The following is a 17,511-nucleotide window of genomic DNA, read 5'->3' on the forward strand; positions in this document are numbered from 1 at the left end:
CCTCTAATGTTCAATTTCTAAAATCATAAAGTGTCAGATTTCTGTTAGGATAGACAAAATCATTTAGCTTCCACTAAAGACCATGTAATTATTTCAAAAATCTTATAATAAAAGTCCTAATATTCTCTATCCTAATATTAGAGTCATATTTAACTTTTTGCCATTTATTCACAGTTCTTTAAATTCTTAAGATTAGTGTTAATTTTCCTTTTATTCAAGAATGAGTGTAAATATCAGGGCTGCCTCTACCCAATTCCTAGGAAAGAAAAACCCTTGGCTCCATAGAATTAGAGAAAAGGTAGTTTTACTAGGAACAAGATGATTACAGCTAAGTCAGGCAAGATCTGGAGCAAAACCTTACAAAGCATCAAATTGAAACAAACCCTAGAGCCCACCCCCCTGGTAGCTACCAACTAAAGTTGGTATCAATGGCCAGCAGATGTTTTGGGAAAATCTCTAATTCAGGCACATCGTCTCTCCTTTCTGCATTCTGAAACCAAAAGAAAAGATCCTGAAGAGATAAGCAAAGTTCATGCTAGCTGTTGCAAAGCTTCATGAAAAATGTCTGCCATCTCCTTCTGCATGCTTCTCCATCGCTCCCCTCCCCCTGTTTCCATGGCACCAGGCAGCAAGCTGGATGACAGTAAAAGCACTGTGGCCTTTTAACATTCTCATTTTGAAGATCTTTATTAACCTTAAGATAGTTAAATAGATAATTTTAAAAGAAAAGTTAGCAAATGTAATGTCCTTTAAAAGGTCCACCATGATTGAGAGCATAGTGGCTTTACATCATCTCCTAGTGCTCAAACCCATGGAAAACTGCTGTCTGCTTGTGAGGAGCAGTTGCCCAGAACATACAAGGGTAATCTCCCATCCCTTTCTTATTCAGAGAGGTCCTTAGAACTAATTTATTTGCCAGTTCTTTGGTCCTTGCCATGGTCATTGTCTTTGTTTATTTGAAGACATGCTAATAAACCATTCCTCCCCCAGAAGTTCTCCCTACCAAGCTTAACTATGGTTTCAAGGAAAACTATATGGATATGAGGATAGTGGTCATAAGACTTGGATACCTAGCCAAGAATTCTGCCAAAAAATCTATACAAAATCTGTACAAACCACAGTTACTTGTTTTTGCTATTAATATGGGACCCTTTCTGTTAATTATTCCACAGTATCCTCAGAAAAACAAACTGAGGTTTTTTTCCATTGCCATGGCATCCAAAGCATTCAGTATTGAAACCAAATCATTCCAGTGAGAGAATTTCATTCAAGGGGACAGAGTTAATAGTTCTCTATTGCACTCTGTAATGACTACCTTTCTACCATCAAGCACACTCCCTAAATCACTGCCATATGCATTTTCAATGGAAATCAATCTTTTGTTCTTTAGGACAGATCTAAGCTCTGGGGGATAAACTAAATCCACTAAAATGTGAGGCAGTATAAAATACAGCAGTTTACATCCTGCTGTGCTGCGCTGAACTGAACATTGGAATTTCTGTCATGCTGTTTGTTTTTCTTTCTTTACAAAGTAAGTGGGGTGTCTGTTTAAAACCATCTGTGTTTGAAATACTATTTTAGAATGTGATACTAAGCAAAAAGAAAAACTTTTGAAAAAGTTTAATTTTATTCAGCTACAGTATATTATAGTTTTCAGCTAATTATTTATTTCTCCTTCGGTGCTTATACTCTTGTAATAGTATTGAACATTTCATTTTCAAACATAGTTTTGAAAGGCTGAATCACCCTATTATTGTTATTTCTATTTGAACAGTAAATTTAAAATGATTTAAGTTTTGAATTTTTTTAATGTATGATGGATTTTTTTTTTTGCTGCTTAGTAATCATAAATAGTTTTTGTTCCTTTGAACACTGTGAATCTTACTTTTATATAAAAGTGCATAACATGTCATTAATTTTATGTGGTTAGCAAAGATGTGAGTTTTAGGTTTAGAAATTCTTGGATGTTCTGCTTTGCCATAATGGCTAAACTTCTGGAAGTTTAGTGAAAAGAGCTCTAGGCTCTTTAAACCAATATAATGATAATGTAAGCAGCTACTTTAGCTGCTGCATTCTGGATAGCTGTAGCCAGGTAGTCTTCAAGGGTAGCAAAATGCAAAGACAATCCCTGTAATCAAATCAAGAAGTGATAAAGACTGTGAGAAGGGTATGCTAATACATGAATGATTGTCACTAATGAACAAGCTGGAGTTTTGCAAATACCTTCTTGGCATAATTGCCTTTTATTCTTTGGATAGGAGATGTAAGCTAACTGAAGTTATTCTACTATGGTATAATGCAATGTGCGCTAGCTAATACTGAAACCTTATATTGTATTGGTGGGCTATTTATTATTAAATAAATTTAGGATTGGATTGGATTGGATTGGATTGGATTGGATTGGAATGGAATGGAATGGAATGGAATGGAATGGAATGGAATGGAATGGAATGGAATGGAATGGAATGGAATGGGATGGGATGGGATGGGATGGAAGGGACCTTGGAGGTCTTCTAGTCCAGCAGGAGAACCTATATAAGTGATGGTGCCAACACCATAATGCAATGCCCCCCCTCCCTGTGCATGTGCACGAGATCCCCCCTGTGCTCCCCTGCGCATGCACATGTGACCCCCCCTGCACTCCCCCTGCCCCCCATTCATGCGTGTGCGACCCCCGTTTTGGTGCTAGCAGGCCTCCCTGAAGCCTTCTGGAACCAAAAATGGAGGGTGGGGGGTGCACCACACTCCCCCATGCCCTGTTTTGGTGCTAGCAGATCTCCCTGAAGCCTCCTGGAACAAAAAATGGGGAATGGGGGGGTGCTGCCCCCCGACACCCCCCCCCCACACATGCGCGTGCGACCCACTATCCCCCTGCGCATGCATGCACAACCCCCCGACCCCCACGCATGTGTGCACATCTCCCAGCAGAGACCCGAAAATCAGCTGTCTGGCGGGAGGCGTATGGGCATGCACGGTGGAGCTGACCTGGGCATCGGCTCGCGTGCCCGCAGAGATGGCTCCACGTGCCACCTGTGGCATGCATGCCATAGGTTCGCTATCACGGATTTATACCATTTCAGATGATTGATTGCCTTGATCAGGGCTGTCAAACTCCCGGCCCATGGGCCGGATGTGTCATATGCTGGCCACACCCACGCCCAGTTTAGCGAAGGGGAAAAAAGTACTGATACGTCGTGTGATGCTGCAGTGACAACATGAATTTGATACCCCTACTCTAGACTCTTCTTAAAAACATCCAGAGATGGAGCGCCCACAATTTCTGGAGGCAAGCTGTTCCAGTGGTTAATTGTCCTCACTGTTATGAAGTTTTTCCTTAATTGCAGGTTGCTTTTTTCTTTTATTAGTTTCCAACCATTGTTTCTTGTCCTGCCCTCTGGTGCTTTGGAAAATAATTTGACCCCCTCTTCTTTGTGGCAGCCCCTCAGATACTGGAATACTGTCATGTCACCTCTAATTCTTCTTTTCTTTAGACTAGCCAAACCCAAATCCTGCAGCCATTCTTCATATGTTTTATTCTCCAGACCTTTGATGATCTTAGTTGCTCTTCTCTGAACTTTTTCCAAAGTCTGAACATCTTTTTTGTAGTATGGTGATCAAAATTGGTTTCAGTTTTCCAGATGTGGTTTTACTAGGGTTTTATAAAGCAGTACTAATACTTCACATGATCTTGATTCTATGTTTCACGTGATCTTGATTCTATGCCTGGGTTGTATAAACCCAATCTTGGGTTATACAACCCAGGATTGTATTAGCTTTTTTGGCTGCTGCTGCACACTGCTGGCTCATATTCAAGTGATCATCTACTATGACTTCAAAGTCCCTCTCACAGTTACTGTTTTTGAACCAGGTCTCACCTAATCTGTACTTATACTTTAGATTTTTCCTGCCTAAATGTAAAACTTTGCTTTTCTCCACATTAAAACTCATTTTGTTGAATAGGGCCCATTGTTCAAGTTTGTCAAGATCTTTTTGGATTCTGAGCTTGTCTTCATTCAGGGGTGTTGGCTATTCCTGCCAGTTTAGTGTCATCTAAAAATTAGATGAGTTCCCCTTCTATTCCCTTATCTAAGTCATTAATGAAGATATTGAAGAGTATTGGGCCTAAGAAGGAACCTTGTGGTATCCCACTACTTATTCTCTCCATGTGGATGTAGTATCATTAAGGACTACTCATTGTGTATGGTTTGTCAGCCAGCTAGAAATCCATCTGGTGGTAATGTTGTTTATTCCACATTTTTCTAACTTATCAAGAAGTAGGTTGTGACCTATTTTGTCAAATGCCTCGCTGCAATCTAAGTATATTATATCCACAGCATTTCACTGTCTACTAATTTAGTGACTTTACCAAAGAGCAAAATGATCTGTTTTTAAGAAACCTGTGCTGGCTACTAGTTATAACTTTGTTTGCTTCTAGTTGTTTGGTGATCTGTTTTTTGATTATCTTTTCCAAAATCTTCCCAGGTATTGATGTTAGACTGATTGGTTTGTAGTTTCCTGGGTCTGTTTCTTTCCCCTTTCTTGAAGATGGAAACCATATCAACCCTCTTCCAATCCTCAGGTACTTTCCGATGCTCCAGAATTTTTAAAAGATATGGTACAATGTTTCTGAGATAACATCTGCCAGCTCCTTCAGAATTCTGGGATGTAATCTGTCAGGTCCTGGTGATTTATATTCATTAAGGTCAGATAGGTGTTCTCTTACTATTTTCTTGTTTATTTTAATTTTTATTTCTACTGTCTTTTACAGTAGTTTTTTTGATATGGAGGGCTATAATTTCTTTTTGCATGAAGACTGATGCAAAGAATGAGTTAAGCAGCTCTGCTTTCTCCCTACTGCCTGTTACTTTCTTGCCATCTTCTCTCTTTAGTGGACCTACTGTTTCCTTGACTTATTTCTTGTTATTAATATGTTAAACGAAACTTTTTTAATTCTCCTGTGCGCTGCTTGGAGAGTCCAAGCATGGGATTCAATTTGTCTGATTGGCCAAAGACTGAGTTGTAAAATCTTTGGCCACACCTCTTCCTGCCAACCGAGCCTCAGTTTTTTCAACTCAGTCGACCTAGAGAGACACCAAATGAGTTGATCCTTGCAAATAGTGATTTTTTTCTGAAGATTGGAGTTTACTTACATTAATAGATCTGCTGAAGTACCATGGAGGCGCGGCTTGTGTTTTCATGCTGAGATTGGCACAGCGATAGCAGCCGTTAGCACGTGGTTGGCAGTTGCCATTACCGCGTGGCTGGAGGATTGGAAAGCAGCAGCTGGGTGCTCCGTACAGGCTGGAAGGCCAGGAAGGGAGCACCAGCATGTTACAAACGCCTCAGGAGACCAGGGATCTGGTCGAATGTGAGGACAGGCGGTTAATCTGAGCGCAAGTAAACCATGTTGCTGGTTTTCGTGCTGTTTTACTTTGGGTGGCACGTGTGACCGTTTTGCCGGTTTCGCAGCTTTATTGCCCCTGCTGTAAGGTTTGAAAGCCATATTAGGCCGGAAGCTCCAATGCTGCCACCTTCTCGTGTGTGGGAAAGTAGGAGAGGGGGTTAGTAGACATAATAGCATTCTTCCTGTCGGTCAAGGTCAAGGCAATCCTGCATCTGGAGGAGTGGTCAGGGGGCTGGATCAGGATGGAACGGATGTTGATTGGAGCATGTGACCGACTGGGTGGAAAAGGGGATGGTTTTGGGAGCTTTGACTTACTGAAGGAAAACCTGGGATTTTCAGATTCGGGTTTCCCCAGATGTGCCAGTTTGCCTATTCTAGTAAAGAGGACTTTGGAAAATGCTTGCTTCCGTGACTTTACTTGGAGTGGGGGTTTTTTCTGGAACGCTGACACCTGCTGCTTCTGCTGCTGCAGATTAGTGCGCTTATAAGCCGTGTTGCTGGTTTGGCACCAAAATACTGAGACCTGCACATCGCAGTGAGTACTACAGCTCTATAGGTCAGCTTTAAGACCTTAATTCAAGGAGAAATTGCTCAAGGGCTAGTATTGCCTCATAGTAAAAATAACAACAGAGGTTGCAGCCTTAAAATGGCTGACCATATGGATTCCAACAGCAGCAATTCAGCTTGATCTTTCCCCAGATCTCAGGGGGCAGAGGCTTCTGCACCTAAAAGGGCAAGATCAGTATCTAAAGGGCCTTCTACTAGATCCAAAACCAGTCACTCGAAATCTACCTCTGCAGCATCTGAGAAAGATGCCAAGAGAAGACAGAAGGTCTTCATTATGTAGACATAATGAAACAGACATTTGCAGATACTATCCAACCATAAAGGTATTTACTTAGAAATAAAGGTGCTAAACTATGAGAAGAATGGTGTGTATGATGAAATGTGGAAAAGGAGAGAGAAAACCTTGCTCATGTGGGAATGACCTTGGGAAATAGGAGGGACAACTGCAGACTGGATAACCTGTCTGTAAAAAGTACCTCAGTCCACAAAAGGATAAAGGGTGTGGGAAGCATTTCAGAAAGCAACCCTACCTAGTTTTTCACAGATTAAAAGAAAAGGAGAGAGAGAAATATTTTCAGTTTTGCAAGATTATGTTAATGTAACCTTACAATAAAGATAGAAGTAGTACTCCTAGTTGTATGTCTTGTCTTGACTACATCACATGGCTAAAAGCTCCTTTGATGTGTCTTTATATCAAGATTTATATCAAGATGAACCCTCCCCAAAAACCTGTAATCATAAATTGTAATTGCATTTGTAGCCTTTAAAAGAACAACTGTGTTGTTCTAAAAACTTTCTTCCTAAAAATTTAAGGTTTTTTTAGGTTCAGACTCAGCATCTACTAATCAGTTTGCAAACATTTACATGTTCATTCAAGTATAAATTGTTTCTGTCATAGTCTAAGTTTCAAGCAACTGTAGATGCTCAGAGATGAAGTAGAAAAATCTGCTTTATGATCCATATATACCTGGCAAAAGGGATGCCTTGATCATGATCCTGAACCTAAGGAGAGAATCAGTCTGATTGAGGTACAATATACATTTATTGTATATAATGTACATCTTATATACACCTTTCTACGAGAAGCCAGGAATTTCATCAACTTCAGGATATGCTGATTGAAGCACATTGGCATTAAGCCACAGGAAAGGATATGTATTCCCCATCAGGCTATAGAGTTAAACATTCAAAGCTAGAGGAAGTTTACAAAAACTTTAAACAAACCATACTAGAGTATAAAAGCAGGATATCTCTTTTTGTCTCAATATGGGGAGGGAGGGGTAATCCAGGCCAAATGGCTGTATACAGTCCTAGAGTAATCTTTTATTGCCATACCCAGTGTGGATATTTATTTTAGGAGTGGACTATCATTCCTGTACAACTCCGAACAGTAGCTAAGTAAGGAAAAGAAAATAGTGTGGAAGCCAAAGACAAAAGTGGAAGTGGAGATATTACAGAAAAGGATAAGAGACATTGATCTTCTGGTATATTATTTAGTATGTGATTATCTTCCTATGGATGGTAATGCTACCTTCCATAAAGAGAGAAAAGGGAAAAAGAAAAAATCAAAGAAGTATCTTCAGATCTTCTTTATAGCAGTTGCAAATTTTATCATTTAATTTAATTAATTCTAACATTTCTTTTTTTTTTCAGGTGATCTTGCACACATCTATATTATATTACCAGTGAAGTTTACATTTTCTTAAATGTATTTTAGGATCTTTTACTAGTGAGTCAATAGTAATGATACCCTTATTTAAAAGGAAACAGGTACATGGATTGTATGCAAGGAAATAATGTGATGATTTTTTATTCTTCAGATAACAGAAGAAATAACTAATACTTAGAAAGCTTAAAATACTGAATAAGACACTGAGAATGTATGTTATTCAGTGGAAAGATATTAAGAAAGAAATTTCCAAATTTTCATTCTGTATCTCTTCTAATTAAATTAAGGGCTATTTTTCAAAATATGGCTACCACATAGTAACGCTTTACATGTTCCCTGTGTTTTGAAAGGATATAAGGATATACCTACTTGTCTTTCTCCCTATAATAATGAGTGCAGTTATCATGTATGATCAACTTCTGAAGAAATTCGCTATGTGCCTGAAGCTATCATGCAAGCAGGATTCCTCCTGGATCTTTCCCAAGACATCAACCATTCAAAATATGGTGGCAGTGATGTGAATCTCTGAAGTAGTTAGAAATTACGATAGTGAATTTAATTTTTAAACAGTAAGGACACTTCCTTGAATAATTGTGATGAGGGTTCTATAAATAATCATATCTTATTTGTATTCTGTCTTTCTATCATCTATTTGTTCTAGAAAATATTTGTTGAAGAAGGAAAAAATAGTTTACCTTTTGGTTAAAAATTGTAACAGTCCACTGCCTGGAAGCATCTTAAATCAGATATTTAAAATTGAGGTGTCTGATGGAATGGAGCAAATGTATTTATAGCTTAACATATTGTAGTATGATAAACTTGGTATTGAGCCAAGGCTGTGTAGCTATACACAACCTAATACTGGATTAAATGGTTGATATTATATTCTAATGAATTACCTTTTTTAGCCACAGGACCAAGTCTTCAGGCTGGCCTCCTCCTTCAGGAACCTGGACCTTGAACCAGGGATCTTCCTATGGTTGGGAAATGATGGCAAACAGAGATGGGAGAGACTACTACATCAAGTAAGGTTGCCACCAATTTGATGAATTTTGTGCAGAAACTGCTGCAGAGAGCTGAAGCCCCAACATGAATATATACTGATCTTCCATTTGCTCCCCAATCAGGTTATCTCACCAAAGGTAGCATATATATTTATTTGATATTTAGATAGGAAAGTACATATTTAACATAAACACCAAGTATGTATTGAAGTAATATTAATATAAACAAAAAAATTTTTTTAAGTTTTTACCGCTATCAATAATATAGCAAATTAAATTTGCATTCCACAGTTATTTTTCATTTGCCATAATAACAATAAAACAATTGGTTTTTTGTTTGCAGATTATTTCTCCTCTAAGGCTGCCTCTTAAAAAAAGGATTAACAAATGCCTTCTGGGCATTTTCTAAGTATTCAGAAATAACTTCAACAAGATGATGGAGATCTTGTTGCATTCGAATATAAAATAATAGATTAAATTGGGAGGAGGAGGGTGTTGCTGCTGCTTATTTCCAAATAAATGTCCCCGATTTGAAGAACTAGGGTTTAAAAGTTATTGTCTGAAATTGAGTGAACTGCCAAGACACTTTCATTCCGCGCTTTAATATAAAACAAATCTATATTGAAGGACATAGATAAAAGCAGCAGAGAAAATGAGTGAGATGATCTTCAGGATGGAATGAAAGGGAAAATATATGTTACATCGTCTCATTTTTAAGATTTCTGTTCTAGAAGGCTGCCTGCGTGATATGTGTTCCTTTGTTGTTGGTTTTTTTGTCCTCTGGGGTTCATCAAAAGCCAAAACATGCCAGTAGATAATCTCAAAAGTCAAACTCTTTTTTTCCCCTAACACTCATGTTTCTGTTCTACAAGAGCAAGTTCTTAGTTCTCGGACAAAATGAGACATAACTAGATCTAACTATTGAGTATCTAAACACAGAGCATAAGAATACTCCAATATGTACTGTAGGCTTTATTCCCACTTTTTCTTTCATTAATATTTTTGAAACAATAAGTGAACCATGTAATCCAAATGTGGAGTGTGTTTTCAATCTAAAGCAGTGTTTCTTAACCTTGGCAACTTTAACATATGTGGAGTTCGACTCAGAATTCCTTAATCAGCATAGTCAACAAGGTTGGGAAATACTGCTTTAAAGCATTTTTGTTCATTATCATAATGGCTTCAAGTTATTAATACAATGAATGGAATTTCCTCATGAAATCTAAAGACATGGAGAAGGAGAAGGCAATTTCTAAGTAGTCACAATTTCCTCTTGAAGTCATCAAAAGATCTGCAGAATATGAAATCTTTCGGGGTAATACTGGAAGTCCTCCATAGTGGTCTGTAAAACAGTTGCATTGATTTTGAAGTGCATTATTCTAATCTTATCACAAGCACTCTGATGTTGTTTGAATATTCTGTAAGTGTGTCAAGCACAGAGCAATTCAGTTTGGAATTCAGTACAGGTACTTTGAGCTTGAAAATGGGTCATTTCAGTCTCAGAAATAATTTGAATAGTTGGAGCAGTTTCAGAAAAGTTTCCGGTACCTTTTGAATTTAGATCATTTTGAACTTGAAAGGAGCATGTCAAGCATATATTAGAAATGTTTTCCATACTATTACTTAATATCTATACAACTCAATCTTTACTTGAATGGGAAATTTGAGATTTGATATGAGCCAGTGGATGATTAAAGACTAATTTAAAAAAAAGATATTTGTGGAGGTTATAAGGGTTCTAAAAATTGTACAGTTACTTTGTTCCTTTTGAAAATTTGCTGAAAATAGAACAGAACAGAATTGGAAGGGACCTTGGAGGTCTTCTAGTCCAACCCCCTGCTCAGGCAGGAAATCCTATACCATTTCAGACAAATGGTTGTCCAATCTATTCTTAAAAACTTCCAGTGTTGGAGCATTTACAACTTCTGGAGGCAAGTTGTTTCACAGGATTAATTGTTCTAACTGTCAGGAAATTTCTCCTTAGTTCTAGGTTGTTGTTGTTGTTGTTGTTGTTGTTATTTATTTATTTATTTATTTATTTATTTATTTATTTATTTATTTATTTATTTTGTATACCGCCCTTCTCCCAAAGGACTCGGGGTGGTGAACAGCCAGCAGATAAAATACAGAAAATACAAAAATTAAAACATATTAAAAAACCAATTAAATTATTTTGGCCCACAGTTAAAACACCCCCATATTAAAAACCCATAATTTAGCAATTTAAAATTAAAGCTTGATGAAACAAAACGTCTTTAAGGCACAGCGGAAAGTGCGCAGATCCGGGATCCGCCGTATCTCCAGGGGCAACTCATTCCAGATGGCGGGTGCCCCCACAGAGAAGGCTCTCCCCCCTGGGGGCCGCCAGCCGACATTGTTTGGCCGATGGAACCCTGAGGAATCCCTCTCTGTGGGAGCGTACTGGTCGGTGGGAAGCTACTGGCGGCAGAAGGCAGTCTCGTAAATACCCGGGCCCTAAGCCATGGAGCGCTCTAAAGGTGGTAACCAATACCTTGAAGCGCACCCGGAAGACCACTGGGAGCCAGTGCAGCTCGCGCAGGAGCGGTGTTACGTGGGAGCGCCAAGTCGCCCCCATCACCACCCGCGCGGCCACATTCTGGACCAGTTGGAGCCTCCAGGTGTTCCTCAAAGGGAGCCCCATGTAGAGAGCATTACAGTAGTCCAAGCGGGCATGAGTGACCATGCGTAAGGCATCCCGATCCAGAAAGGGACGCAACTGGTGGATCAGGCGAACCTGATAAAAAGGTTGCATCTCTTCTTGATTAGTTTCCATCCATTGCTTCTTGTCCTGCCTTCAGGTGCTTTGGAGAATAGGTTGACTCCCTCTTCTTTGCGGCAACCCCTTAGATATTGGAACACTGCTATCATGTCACCCGTACTTCTTCTTTCATTAAGTTGGCCTTAGGGTTAGGCTTAGCTTCTTTGGCAGCTGTAGCACACTGCTGATCATATTTAAGTGATTGTCTAGTAGGATTCCAAGATCCCTCTCACAGTTACTACTATTAAAAGAGCAGGAGTGAAATGCTACCAGTTCGAACCGGTTCAGTCAAATCGGTAGCGATGATTGCCATCAGTTCACCGAACTGGTAGCAATCATCCCTGGTGGCCCCGCCCGCCCGGTTGCCTGCTCAACAGGCATGCCAGGGGCGCCTTTCCCACTGCCTTCGTGTGCTGCGCTTGGAAGGGGCTGCCACTCTCACAACCTTCCCTCCCAACTGGCTACAGATGTCTGCCTACCCTCCTGGAGCACCACCATTCGCTTTCTTCCTTCTCCTGCCATGAAAGGAAAACAAACGGCGGTGGTGCTTCAGGAGGGCAGATGGACGTATTCATTATAGTTGTCAGCTGCAGACGTTCACCGCCCTCCCAAAGCACCGCTGCGGTGAACAAAACAACTCCATTGCGCCATGCCTCCTTCTGCAGCCAAACGCGCCCAGCCGTGCATGCCCTTTCCTCAAATGGGCTGTGCATGGGGCTCTTGGAGAGAGCGCGAGCAAGAGAGCTCTCCAACCTTTGTTTGTGTGTGTGTGTTTGAGGAGGGAGGGAATGATCTGAAGCTGAGACACCCAAACTTCTGGCAGCGACAGGGGCGGCTTCTGGGCAGCCCTGAGTCAGCCAGCTCCACCTGACCTCCCAGAGTCTGGTCGTTCTCCTCGCCCCCCCCCCCACCGACTCAAGCAACGGCAGGCTCTGTGGGACAATAGGACCTCTCATTTTTCCCGCGGTGCGGCATACGCTTGCTACCTCTGCTTGTCTGCTTGCTAGCAGTGATCTGCAAGCTGGCTGACTCAGGGCTGCTCAGAAGTTGCCCCTGCCACTGCCAGAAGTTTGGGTGCCTTGGCTTCAGATCACTCCCTCCCTCACACACACACACACACACACACACACACACACACACACACAGGTTGGAGAGCTCTCTTGCTCGCTTTCTCTCCAAGCACCCCATGCACAGCCCATTTGAGGAAAGGGAACAGACGGCTGGGCATGTTTGGCGGCAGGAGGAGGCCCAGGTGGAAGGCCGGATCACCCTGCAAGGGGGAGGCTCTGCCTTTGCAGAAATGGGGCAGGCGGTTTGTACAGAGGATTGGCAGGGGGGATATGCGGCCCTCCGGGATGGAAAGCGGGGAAGAGAAGGCTCCGAAGTTCACTTGGGCAGTCAAGCCAGAGGGAAACTCAAAGCGTTGGGGGCAGAATGTGCTTCAGAATGTGCAGCTCCTAGCTCTAACAATGAGTGACGTGAGTGACGTTAAGTTGGCCACACCCACCCAGTCACATGACTACCAAGCCACGCCCACCAAGCCACGCCTACAGAACCGGTAGCGAAAATTTTTAGATTTCACCACTGTAAGAGAGGTACATTTGGATTTTCTTGCCTAAATGTAGAACCTTGCTTTTTTCACCATTGAATTTCATTTTATTAGATAGCGCCCAATGTTCAAGTCTGTCCAGATCCTTCTGTATCTTAAGTCTGTCTTCTGGAGTGTTGACTATTCCTGCCAACTTGGTGTCGTCTGCAAATTTGATGAGTTCCCCTTCTATCCCTCTGTCCAAATAATTGATGGAGAATATTGGGCCTAAAACAGACCTTGTTTGGGGTACCCCACTGCATTCTTCCTTCCATGTAAATGCAGTTCCATTGAGGACTACACATTGAGTGTGGTTGGTCAGCCATTACGAATCCATTTCATTTTGTGAGATAATGCTCAATGTTCAAATCTGTCAAGATCCTTCTGTATCTTAAGTCTATTGGTCAGCCAATAGAGGAGTAATGCTTTTTTTAAAGAATATGAATCCTTTCGGGTTACATCAGGATATTTATAGGGCTTTCACTATGATAGCTTTTTAACATATTCAAGTAGATCCCTTTTAAAAATATAAATATCAGGAACAAGAAAATAGCTCAGTTTCAGATTATCCAACAGTTTATATTGTACAGAATCAATACAGAAAATATATTATTTTGATTGATACTAACATTTTTCAAAACTTGTTTGAAAAGGAAACTCTTCCTCTTCTCAGCTGCCAAAGATCAGGAAGAGTTATTATTTTTGATTCCTTTGATTATTGATTTGGCAAAATATCATGAGGCTTCAAAAGAATATGAAGCACTTCAAAGCCAGCTCATTCAGTTTGTTGCTTTAAAGAGTTCCTCTCTTTGATTTGCAAATCTGCTTTGATGGGATAATTCAATCAAAGTTTTGTCAGTTGAAGCAACTCTTAAAAGCTTTGCGTAGTCCTCTGTTCCATTACAAGGCATTTCTGCTAGATCAGGTTCTTCATATTCATAGAAACCCACTTGACAGAAATCAATCAAATCAAGTGTATACAATGTTTTGTATCTCTATGGTTCATATGAATCTGGATGTTGGGTTAGTTTTCTAGTCTTGCATAAAGAAATGCATAAAAGATGTCTATATAACGCTTCACTGCACTGAGATCCACTTTGAAGGAGTACACTGTACAAAAATTTGTATTATTTTCCAGCGACTGATTTATAATAAAGTAATCCAATCATTTAGTTGCTTTTTTTGTTTCTGTATTTTGAGAAAACCATGCAACTATTCTAGTCTCATCTCAGTGAATTTTGTTTTTGTTTTAATTTCTTGCACATGCACTCTCACAGTTCTGAGAAAGCAAGCATATCATTTATATTATTAATGACATGTCACAAGTAGTTGTTGTTCCTTATAGCTACTAACACCAATAGTACATTAAAAACACTGGAGCTCACAAACACTCATCAATTTTTGTTTCAAATAAATAATGAACAAATCAGAAAGCTAAAATGTTTGCCTCTCATTTATTTACAGTTCCCATCATTCTATCTTTCCTATTTCCTATTTTCTGTAGATTCTGTCCTAGAGTTAACTTACTATTAAGCTTGTATTTTGAAGTGTTTTTGCTGCCACCGACTATTTTTGGATTTGTTTAGGTAATCAGATATTTTTTCACACTAATTAAGAACTGTGATCCCAAATGGTCATTTTCTGTGAGCTTTGTTAATATAGACGGAGAACATGAGCTTTTTGGAAGAAGGAATGTTACAGGTTGTCCTTAATTGTGGTAATTGGGGCTGGCAACTCCATAGCTAAATCATAATGTGCACATCATGTGACCACACCAACTAAAGAGCTGTGGTGGCACAGTGGTTAGAATGCAGTATTCCAGGCTAATTCTGCCAACTGCCAGGAGTTTGATCCTGACCAGCTCAAGGTTGACTCACCCTTCTTTCCTTCTGAGATCAGTAAAATGAGATTGTTGGGGGATTCTGTAAACTGCTTAGAGAGGGCTATAAAACACTACAAAGTGGTATATAAGTCTAAGTGCTATTGGTATTGACAGCAGCTGCAGTTGCAGTTGTTAGATGAATCTTACATGTTGCAGCTTCTCCTAATCACATGACCATGACTTCTGCATACCTGCCCCCTTCCCCATTGATTTTGTTTGTCAGAAACTGGCAATGAAGGTCAAAATGGCAACTATATGACTGCAGGATGCTGCAGCCATCATAATTGTGAGTTAGTTGTCAAGTGTCCAAATCATAATCGTATGACCATGGGAACACTGCAACAGCTGCAACTATGAGAAACAGGGATAAGTTCCTTTGTTCAGCACCATTGTAACCTGAAATAAACTTGGTAGAATCAAAGCAAAGGCTTTTTTGTTTAAAAAAAACTTTAAAAAAAAAATCTGCCAGCTGTCCATTACAAGTCAGATTCTTTATACCACCTTGTAATATTTACAGTGATGCCAATTTATACATAAGCTGTGAATCATTAAATAGTATAGATATGGGATGTGAGGGACTTTTTTTTGAAGAATAAATATATACCATGTTCAATACTATACACTCAAATTGTGTAAAGAAAAGTAGATATGAGGAATTATAACTCTTAACTGACATTAAAGGAACAGGTGTATAACATGCAAAACAAGAGTATGCAAATTTGTATTAAAGAGCAATGTCACCTGAAATTGCAGATATAATCATCTTATTTCATTGTTTGTGGATTTTTCTTAGTTTGGTAGCTTAAATGGCTGGGGGTTGGGGGAGATTTGTATTCTGAAATCACTGTGGGCAGCTATGACATTTACTGAACAAATGCTGCTTCTGCTAAAGTTACCATAGGCCAGTATTGCAGTTCTTCATCAAGTTTTGATTAATTTACTTGTAGAGTCAAAGCAAAAGCAGTTTGCTGTCAGACTGCATTATGACAAGTCACACTGAATCACTTAAGCATCTAAGTGTGCTTTTCAAACAGCTGAGTTCATGCTAGTGAAATCATTCTTTATCTGAAGGTTTAGGGAGAAAGGTATAGCACTAAGAAGTTGAATTTTAAAAATGAGTTATATATAGAATCTCCCAGGAGAGTAAAAAAGCTATCAATCTGCCACTGATATTTTTTTATCACCTTGGGAGCCTTCATAATTCATTTATATTGTATTGAAGGCCTAAAAATTGGGAAGCAGATTCTGTACATTTATAAAAACAGAGAGGAAGGATGACACTTCTGTTCTAATGGCATTTATGCAAACAACAACAATAATAATTGGAAGGAAGATATAGGATTGCTGCATTAATGGCGCCAGCTTCTGTTTACAGATAGTCCTTGACTTACAACCACATTTGAGCCCCAAACATATGTTGCCAAACAAGACATTTGTTAAGTGAATTTTGCTCCATTTATGACTTTTCTTGCTACAGTTGTTAAGTGAATCGCTGCAATTCTTAACATAGTAACATGGTTAAGTGAATCTTGCTTCCCATTGATTTTGGTTGTCAGAAGATCGCCAAAGGTGATCACCTGGTGAGCCCAGGACACTGCAACCCTCATAAATATGAGTCAGTTGCCAAACAACTGAATTTTTATCATGTGACCTTGGGGATGCTGCAGTGATGGTAAGTGTGAAAAATGGTCATAAGTCACTTATTTCAGGGCCATTGTAACTTTGAATGGTCACTAAATGAACTGTTATAATTCGAGAACTACCTGTACTGAGTTAAAAAAAAAAGAGGGGTGAAGTGATCTCTCAAATGATTTTGAAATAGATGAGTACTAGGAAGAAATTCGATATTTTTGAGAAGTAACCTATCACAACTGAAAGAACAATACCCCTTGTGGAAGCTCAAATACAAAACTACAACACTCATTTCTTCTCTTTTTTTGTAACTTTTTAATTGGTTTATCAAAATATAAAATATAAAGAGAAATGCAAAAAAGTAGTAGAAAACTAGGAGGAAAAGGAGGGAAAAGAAAAAAAGATGGTGTAAAGAGGAAAAAGAAAAAAAAAAGACACCAACTTCCGACTCTCTTCAGCACAGTAGAAGATAACATTACAATAGCAACTTTTTACTTTTACACAACAGTATGTACAAGCCAGTGGTGCTATTCAGCTGGTTCTATCTGGTTTGGGCGAACCAGTAGCGGAGGCTGCGGGAGGCTCCTCCTGCGCATGCACTCCCATTTGTAGCAAAGGTAAGTGAATACCACCCCTGGTACAAGCCATTTCTATAACAATAAACCTATCTAATTAGAAAAAACAAAATCAAAGTTTCATTTTTTTCATTGGAAGCACAAAATCCTGAAGCAATTTCAAAATAGAAACAAGGTTAGATATATTCTCTTCTTTGGATAAAAGAATCAGTGACCATCTCTGCTTCTATTTGCTGTGGGGAATAATACATGCTTCTGTTAACTCATTAATCTTTACCATAATTCATATTAAGATAATCCTCTATATTATTTCAATTTTTTTTAACCCTAAAGGGAGAAAACACTTTTTCTAGCTTTGATATTTTATTAACTTTAAAAAATACTGATTATATATAAAAGGAAAAGAACCCT

The 17,511-nt window shown here is 39.4% G+C and overlaps 1 protein-coding gene across 1 annotated transcript in view; it reads left to right on the forward strand.

Annotated features, from left to right (window-relative positions):
• Window positions 1–8,615: 8,615 nt before the first annotated feature.
• FRMPD4 (FERM and PDZ domain containing 4) overlaps window positions 8,616–17,511 on the forward strand; it is a 90,990-nt gene continuing 82,094 nt past the window's right edge. Inside the window, exon 1 of the mRNA XM_070943266.1 lies at window positions 8,616–8,665. Within this exon, the coding sequence (XP_070799367.1) occupies window positions 8,628–8,665 (38 nt within the window). The 5' untranslated portion in view covers window positions 8,616–8,627. The remainder of the gene's footprint in view (window positions 8,666–17,511) is intronic.

Source organism: Pituophis catenifer, unplaced genomic scaffold (assembly GCF_029215685.1).
Source record: "Pituophis catenifer annectens isolate HBS135680 unplaced genomic scaffold, rPitCat1.0.hap2 SCAF_4, whole genome shotgun sequence".
In the NCBI taxonomy this organism is placed as follows: Eukaryota; Metazoa; Chordata; class Lepidosauria; order Squamata; family Colubridae; genus Pituophis; species Pituophis catenifer.